The following is a 9,166-nucleotide window of genomic DNA, read 5'->3' on the forward strand; positions in this document are numbered from 1 at the left end:
AAAATTCACACGGTCTAGAATTCACCATAGTTTAAGATGGTAAAATTAAATTAAATACAAAATTTCCTTGCGATTGCAAGTTTTTATCATACAATTCTGACCTTTTTTCTTCCAATTCTTTGAAGAAAAGTCAGAATTGTGAAATATAAACTGCAATTTCAAGAAAAAAGTCAGAATTGTGAAAAGTTACCTTTTTTCATTTTTATTCTGTGGCAGAAAAACAATACAATTGTGAGATGTACAAGTAAGTCAGAATTGCAAGGTTTAAACGCTTTTTAACTGACTAATGAAAATCTGGTTAGAATTGTTTCTAAGATGATCAAACAAAAACAGAATCTCCTAAGTAATATTTCTCATCTTCGTGAGGCTTAATGAAAACTACCATGACCTGTTTAGATCATATCTGTACCATAAAATGACTTTGTGATTCTATGGAAATCTCTTTGTGAAGACCTAAAGCTTCAGAAAGTCCTCAAGATCTTTGTGATAAATGCATGATAGACACTGCTCATTAAACCAGTTATAATCACATCATTGCAAAGCAGAGACGAGCAACTGTTAATGAGCAGCTGAAATATTTAAACTTTAATGTTTTCATTAATTTATGCAGATTGTCAAATTAGCACTCAAGAGAGTGAATTTCATTTTAGGCTTTTCGGAAGCCTCCCACTATGAATATACATACAATTTTAACTTCCATTCATATAGTTTATGAGCCCATAACTGATACCACAGAGTTCTTTCAACTAGTCCAGACTAAACATGTACTGTAGTAGCACAGAGTGTGCAGATCCCAAGTTTAATCAATAAAGCACAGCGGCATACGGTTTAAGCTGCAAATCCAGTTTGTCTCCCTATTTGGCTTTAATTAATGGCAGAGACATAAACGACAGTATATCCTCACACCACCAGACTGCCATCTGTGAATGAGCGAATTGACAGACACATACTTTGTGTTGTATGACTATGTATAAGCTGCTTTGCTTGTTATTCTCTGTCAGAGATACAGCTCCAAAGCAACTGAGTAAGACCAAGAATACCACAAGCATAAATAAAGTAAAGATCTGTGGGGAGGAGATGGTGGGGGGCACCCAGCTGAGGGATGAACTCTACCTCAATGCTTGTCAACAGATTTTACACCAGCCATTAAGTGACCAACACCATGCACCTAAAAAAAACTTAGCATCACTAAATTAACCTAAATACATTAGATTACACAGACAAAACTTAACAAAAATATACTAAAAATCAATCAATGCTATTTAATAATATTATGCACACGAATACAGTGAACTAATCAAGTTCGCAACTAAGACTTGCTATGCTATGGATCCTCTGCTCAATACACAAATGACTGTTCATGTTCATTAACCTTTAAAGATTCTAATTCAGGAAGTCTTTTCTCATCTTTGTAATGTCTACCTCTTAATGTAGTCACACCTTCTGGAGATCTTCACTGTGGTAAGATTATACATCAAACACAATAATTAAAATCTGGAATGCTCATTTTCAGTTCTTTAATAGCTAAGATAGAGCAAAAGGTTGAGAAATCCATCTGTGATTTTGCAAAGACATTTTGCATGAGATTTTTCGCAGAGATTCCTATTATAGGCATTACGTGGCACACAGAAATTCAACTCAAAACTTGCATGCCATAATTAATCTTCCTGTTTGAATCAAGCAACCAGCCAGATGTCGGAAAAACTTTCATATTTGCCTAACCAACAGTGAGAATAGATATGTAGCCAAACTACAAGATTGAAAATATATTAGTGGAAAAAGAAAAACTGAATATATAAGCCAGTTTTCAAAAACATTGATTAGGTGAACAACATAGATGTGTATTCCTTATTATTTAATGCTAAATTAGAACAGAATCATCAAAGAGAGCTCTTATAAAGTCGATGAGCCTGGTAGATGTAGAGAAAGAAGAAAAGTGTTTTTAGGTCAAAATGGAAACACACACCCCTGAACAGAACATGAGAATGTATAATCAAACCCATGTATCTTGGCAGCCGTCTTGTGAATGACTTTCCTCCTGTAGATTAACATATGGGCCAAATAAATGCGCTATGGAGTACTATCCCACAAGCTTGTTCCCTCCCCTCAATGCACGGAGACTCAGAATTGCTTCCATAAGATCCCTTTCCAGAGATAATAATCCAAGTAAAAATCATTATATTTAATTATGAGCATGAAGATGGGATAATTGCTCAGACTGATGTTAACTGGTGTTAAAGTAACTCAAAAGTCAAGAACTAATGTGACGAAACAAAAAATATAAGCATACATATTTTATGGATATAAATAAAACAAAATGGAGTCATGCAAATGCTGAAAATGTTTTTTTTTTTTTTTTTAGAGCTGAGTTTTCTTCACATGCTAACAGTGACAATGATTTGATCATTACCTTGACTGTAAACTAATCTTGCAACCCACGTACTATCAGTTTGGTCTGGGTGGCACAACCCATGAGTTATGCAGATTTAGATAGTGAGTGCCAGAGGAATGACAGTTCCTACAGCCTATTAATAAATCCTCTGCCACGCACTAAAATAAAAGCTGAGGTAATATTGCATCATACAAAGCCAGATTGCAATGACACAATCATTAATAACATGCAGTGCTGGAACAGGAATATTATCTATCCAAGTAGAAGGCTCTCTATTTGAATATTCTTAGTTCAGAAAACATGTGTAAAAAAAATTGTTTGTGCTATATCAGTACAAAATGCAGTTTGTAAAAAAATTTTGTTAAACGATTGCAAGTTTTTATTACCAGTCTGCGCAGTTATTAGAGAGTGAGAGGCTTGCTGAACGAATGCAGTTCTGAAGAGAAAAAGAGGGGCAGCCCTTCTGGAAGTTTTGGGGGGGGGTCGGTGTCATGGTTACACCAATCAAAATGAGCCTCATCCGGCAGCGCAAGATTTGATTTCTTAAAGGAGCAGATTTTTTTCCGGTCCAATGGAGAAGGAAAAGGGAAAAAAATTAAAAGGCATTACTCAATTTGAAAGGAGGGGTGGGAAAATGTTTGCTTGCATCTGGAAACACCAACCCTTCTGAAGGAGCCCAATGGCAAGATCGCAAATCCTTGCTTTGATCGCTCAAACACACATGCACACGCACACATGCCATTAACCAGACATACATTTTCTTATCAGTTCCAGCTGATTTATTTGTGTCAGATACAGACTTCAGCATGACGACATGTAACTCATTTCCTTTGCTACAAAACGCAGATGGTCCATTTTAAGAGTATATTGCACAAAATAATGAAAAACAAATGTGCCAAGAAAAAAGAAAAAAAAAAAAGAAAAATCCAGTTTTACACCTGCTATTTGGGACCCATTCACACAGATATACATAAACTCCTAGCTTTACTATATTACAGAACATATACAATCTTCAATCTAGTACCAGAAATGAGGCTCATGTGTTCCCCCAATTCCATTGTACACTTCCCTATAGAAACGCTTCAGATCTAAAGCTGTACATTTGCCTTGAGTAAAATAATAACTAGGCATTTAAATGCAAGTTGACTTGTCAGTTTAATTCTTGCATGCTTTTACAAATGAAACCGGGTTGAAGTGCCTGAAGAAACCTCACTTAAAGCACAGTAAGAACATTCCCTTTAACTGTACAAAAATATGCCAGAAAATATTTCACTTTTTTTTTTTTAAAAAGATGAGGTATGTTGGTCATGTATCAAAATGCTTCCTGCCATACCTGTGTGTTCTAGAGTGGTTATCTGCTGAAATATTCCCATACTTGGAGGGAAACGGAACCGGTTACACACAAAAAAATAAACATTTGTGACAAAGAAATTACATAAGACCAGAGAAAAAGTTCCATCCTGAACAGTGTTTCAGAATTGCCTCCATTCGGTCCAGCAACCGTTTGCCAGCTCCCTGTAGAGATATGGGTGGGATGGGAATGCATAGTTCAGATTTTACATTTTGCTCTCCACCACAGTTTAAGCAGTTTCACTGCAACCCCACAGAATAACCACACACTATGGCAAGCTACTTTAACATTTATTGCTTTAAACGAACTGGTCTCTATTTCCACATGACTAGCACTTATTTTAAAATTACTAGTAAGTGATTCAATAGTGGTTAACATCTCTGTTTCACTAGCAATCAATCATTCATAAGGACATTATTCCTACTAGTCATTATCCTATAATAGTACCTTTTGGAATGGAACAGTAGATTGTTTCTACTGGTACAGTGACTAGCAGCAAAGACATAAAATTCACAGTGAACTGAAAAACAAAAAACAAAACAAAACACTAATGGCTTACAAGGATAAAAACAACTGCTTGTCAGATAAAAGTAGAAGTTATGCCGTTTTAAGGAATACATGTTAAAAGCGCTTGCCATACACACACAGCCTTGTCAATGTTGACCATGTTGTCACTTTTTTTCTACGTTACAAATCTCGAAACGCAGGTTCCGCCGTCTTAACCGGGACAACCACGGAGACAGAGTCAAAAAATAACCTGAAGATGCGAGATGCCTCCTTGGTTCTGGAGGAGTTTGTGAGTTAGTAAGTGAAAACCAGGTCTGAAAAGTTCGCCTCCAGCCAGTCTCCCGCAATCATCTCACTGAGCTCGGGAGTGCAATAGTCCGGGAACTCGAAGTGAGAACTGAGGCTGCCCTCGCTGAAAGAGTCCAAATCTTTATCCACCAGAGAGAGACAAAGGTTTCCTGAAGTGTTGCCCAAGTCCGTCGTGTGAGAGCCCGCCGCTAAATTCAAACTGAAGTCCACCAGCAAGTCATCGGAGTCCTCGCTGGAGCTGCTGGACGAAGAAGAGACGGACCTGAAAGAGGATGCTGGTGACACCGAGGCAGGGTAAGCTGCGCTCTGCTTGGTAATGTTCTTGAAGTTGTAAAACAGTCTGCTGCCGGGAATCGCGCTCGCGTGCCCGGACTCCTCGTACATGCTGGCGCCCTCGTACTCCGCGGCGGAGCTCAGCGTGGGGCTCGCGGGAACGTTGTGCAGCCTGACGTGCTCCTCTTCCTCGTAGTCATCCTCCTCCTCGTCGTCGTCATCGTCATCTTCGTCGTCAGTAAGTTCCCTTTTGATAGACTTGGTCACTTTTAAGTTTGTGAAAACATAGTTGAACCTGCAGTCTTGCGAAGAAGCTCTCGCGGTAATGTTCCCCGGTTTGCTCGGCTTGAGTTTCGCGCACTTCTTCCCTGCAGCTTTGACACTTTTGCCGATTTTCTCCGGCGACTGCATCGCTGGTTTCGAAGAACCTGTGTCAAGCTTTGGTTTTTTCTTGGGTCTGTATTTGTAGTCGGGGTAGTCAGCCATGTGTTGGAGTCGGAGCCGCTCGGCTTCGCGGATAAAGGGAATCTTTTCACTGTCCTTCAGCATTTTCCACCGCTTCCCCAGTCTTTTGGAGATCTCGGCATTGTGCATGTCCGGTGACTGTTCCATGATTTTTCTCCTCTCGATCTTGGACCACACCATAAAGGCATTCATGGGTCGTTTAATGTGGCCGGTGGCTGTCTTGCACCAGTCCGGTTTCGGTGGAACCGGGCTGCACGCCATCAGTTCGTTCTCCTCGGTGTCTGTGGTCTCTCGTGACATGCTGCTCTCCGTCTCGCTCTGCTCCGTCTGCTGCACCATGGTCAAAGATACTTTCCTCCCTTGATATACTCGCAGCTGCCGCACTCAAGACAAACCTCTTTTCAAAGTTACCGACTGCCTTCTTAACTAGTTCATAGGTTTCTCATGTCGATTGCGTCACGAATAACTATCCAATAGCGTGCCGCGGCTCCGCCCACAAGCCTAGACATTAACCCTTCGCGTCTAACCAGACCTTGCCCAGGCAGTGATTTAAACCGTGCCTTCGTTACCAAAATGCTGCCTGTAAAGAGAACAGACATCCTACTATTGCATTACAATGTCATATTTACTGATCTAAAACAAATTCAAGTCAATTAACCAAACAAATAAGTGAAGACTATGCATATTTGCTTGTGTTTTCAGTACAAATTGAGTTATGAGTTAAAAAAATAAAATAAAAATTACATTTATAAATGAACTGAATGCTCCCTTTAATGATTTTTCATTCTTTCCTGCACATACAGGCTTGTGGTATATAATGATACATCTATGTTTATGTCAAAAACTAACCAGATGGAGGCATCTTACTAGACAGCATGCTATGCAGACACTGGATTCGGACATGCCTTGTTGCCATCCTGCCTCTGTACACAGCCCAAGATTGCATTCGTGAGCACGCCTGTGGGAGGGATTTTCATTACGTGTGCGAGGCATATTGAATGAACACCGGGTTCGTTTAGTGCGACACACTAGGGGACAGAGATAAAGCGAGAGGATAAACATTTAGTATATCTGTATTTAAAAGATCAGAGCATGTCCTTGTCATGCACAAACTACTTAAGAGTTACTTATAAAAATACCTGTTAATAATTATAACTAGTGCAACTAGTATAGAATGATTATCAGGACTTATCAGGTTTTTAGGATGACAATCTGAAAACGTCACAGTGCTTAAAAATTTCCCACAGAAAATTAAATTTAGCTCACTAAAAAGTACTTAATTCATTTTTTTAATGCAATAAACAAAATTGGACTCCCTCAGTTAAGATTTGTTGAACACTACATTTACATTCACATCTTGACAATGTTTTGCAACACTTATTTCTTTTTGTCTGTGCAGGTTGGTTGAAAATATTCAGATTAATACACAAAAATTTAGGGTCAGTAAAACAAATTTTTGTAATTAGAAAAATATGTTGGAGGCACTTGCACACTTCTCAACATCCGTGCAGACTTCACATTTTGACAATGTAATGTCAGTGCTGGTGTTGATTATACCCCCTGTCCCACTTACTTTATATTATGCATGTATGTAGGTTGTTACTCTGAAGCCTGTGCTCATAATAGAATAATGATGTTATATACAACTTGGTCGTCTTGACCTATATATTTACGTTGCATATTTCTCTGTATAATATGATGTGTCCAGACAGCAGACAGGAGACGGAGTGCAAAGATTTGCTGTGTCAAGGAGGTGAGCGACTCTCTCTCTCTTTCTCTGTAGACCACCCTATACCACAGCTCTGGCTGACAGCCAGCTCCATCTCTGATAAACCTCTCTGCTGTTCTCTCATTTCTCCTTCCCCTAGAGGGCAATCATTTACCCCTTTGAATCAGTCCTGCCCTGCCCCCACGCATCACTTCCTCCCCCACCTCAGACTCACACGGTGACACATTAGAAATGCAGTGAGAGGATTTTGCTGGGCAGTTTTGCATTGAGATACAGCCTTAGATTTTCACGGGCAGCGTCTCCTACAGACCAGACCACCCCCTTCCCTCCCGTCATGTCTTCCTGCTGAGACTGGCTGCTTCCGAGGGCTGTCTGCCACAAGCCACATGTCTTTCCAACTCTGAGCCATGGATCATAATATTCTGCTGCCTTTTCAGCTACTTTGTATAGTCTAATTTAAATCTGACAATGTCGCCCCAAGACCTGGAGTTACCAAAGGTTGACATGCTGATAATGTACGAAAGGAACAAAATGAGCTTATTATCTACTTCATCCATCATGCGAACAATTTCCACTTTTTCCGTGTTTTCTTTAAAAAAAAAAGAAAAAGAAATCTGGGTTACAGTGATGCACTTACAATGGAAGTGAATGGGGCCAATCGGTTAACATTAAATTGCTCAGTATAGACACAAGATGTGTACAAAATGCACGTTAACATGATTATATATAATATAGTGTGAAAATTGCTTACTAACCTTTTCAATTGTACAACTTTGTTGCCATGACAATGCAACACCATAAACCTTAAAACTACTAAAAAATTACTAGAACAGCTTAATAGTTCAGGTTTTAACATAGGAATTAATGCAAGTGGTTTTATAAAAAGATACGCTTCACATTTCAGCTTTTAAATCCTCCAAAAATTGGCCTCATTCACTTCCATTATAAGCGCCCCACTGTAACCTCTATTTTAGCCTTTTTGTAAAGAAAATGAGGGATGAAGCGAAATTATTTTCTGTGATAATCAACATTTTGCTACAAATGGTGTCAAATGAGTATAACCTTGAATATTCCTTTAAGCCAGGAACATTCGAGAATTCTTGCTGCACCCATTTCCCATTTTATTTTTTTAATAACACCCTCCTGCTCTCAGAGCAGTGGTGCATTACAGTAAATTAGATGAGGCTTGTACAGTGGTAAAATGGCCCTGGCGGAGAGAAGAGGTGAAGAGAAGATGATAGAGAGACAGAGAAGAGCACACCAGACAGGAATGACTCATCTCCTCCATGGCGTTTATCTTCCTTAGACTAGGAGCTGCCACTCACCCGCTAGAGAAGTGCTAAAGCAATGGATCGATAGGCAGTCCTGACTAGGAGCTATCTGATATTGAAGATGCAGGGACGAATACCTTCTGAATGGCCCCTGGATGGGCTCGTTCAATACGCCTTCAATCTCAACTGCACACAAAAGGCCAAAGTCAGATGAGGTGACTGTAGGGCTGGAGGGACACTTGCAATGGGTGGAGTGCCACATTCACATAAATGAGTTAACAAGCCTAGCATCCTGGCTATTGATGGGAATGCGATGGCTAGCTTTGGTCTTAGGGGCCGTAGCTTACCTAACGGCTGCCGTTAGATGTGTGAACTCGAAGCACTGTTGAGTAGGCGTGGAAGCGGTCTGTTGCGATTGTTTTGCAACACTTTGTTTTTTGTCTTGTAAAGCTGTGTAGGTTGGTTGGAAATATTTAATTTAAATATACTGGGTCAATATGATTTCTTTTTTAAACAAGTTAATACTTTTATTCAGAAATTATGAATTAAACGGATAAAAAATGACAGAAAAAAAACAATTTTAATATTTATATTAAAATGTTTAATATTTATGTTACAAAAGATTTCTATTTCAAATAAATGCTTCTCTTTTGAACTTTCTATTCATCAAACAATCCAGAAAAAGTATCAGTTTAAACAAAAACATTAAGCAGCACAATTGTTTCCAATATTTATAATAAGCCCCAAATCAGCATATTAAAATGATTTGTGAAGGATGCTATGTGACACTGAAGACTGGAGTAATGATGTTGAAAATTCAGCTTTACCATCACAGGAATATAATATATTTTAAAATAGATGCATGCATA

General features: G+C 39.1%; 1 protein-coding gene across 1 annotated transcript; it reads right to left on the reverse strand.

The window, feature by feature from the left end:
* Positions 1–3,158: 3,158 nt before the first annotated feature.
* Positions 3,159–5,694, reverse strand: LOC306843752 (transcription factor SOX-11-like). The gene has a single exon (XM_079375404.1). It carries the CDS (start codon positions 5,634–5,636, stop codon positions 4,545–4,547), a length of 1,092 nt encoding a protein of 363 aa, XP_079231530.1. The 5' UTR covers positions 5,637–5,694; the 3' UTR covers positions 3,159–4,544.
* Positions 5,695–9,166: the final 3,472 nt, after the last annotated feature.

Source organism: Barbus barbus, assembly GCF_936440315.1.
Source record: "Barbus barbus genome assembly, chromosome: 24".
Lineage (NCBI taxonomy): Eukaryota > Metazoa > Chordata > Actinopteri > Cypriniformes > Cyprinidae > Barbus > Barbus barbus.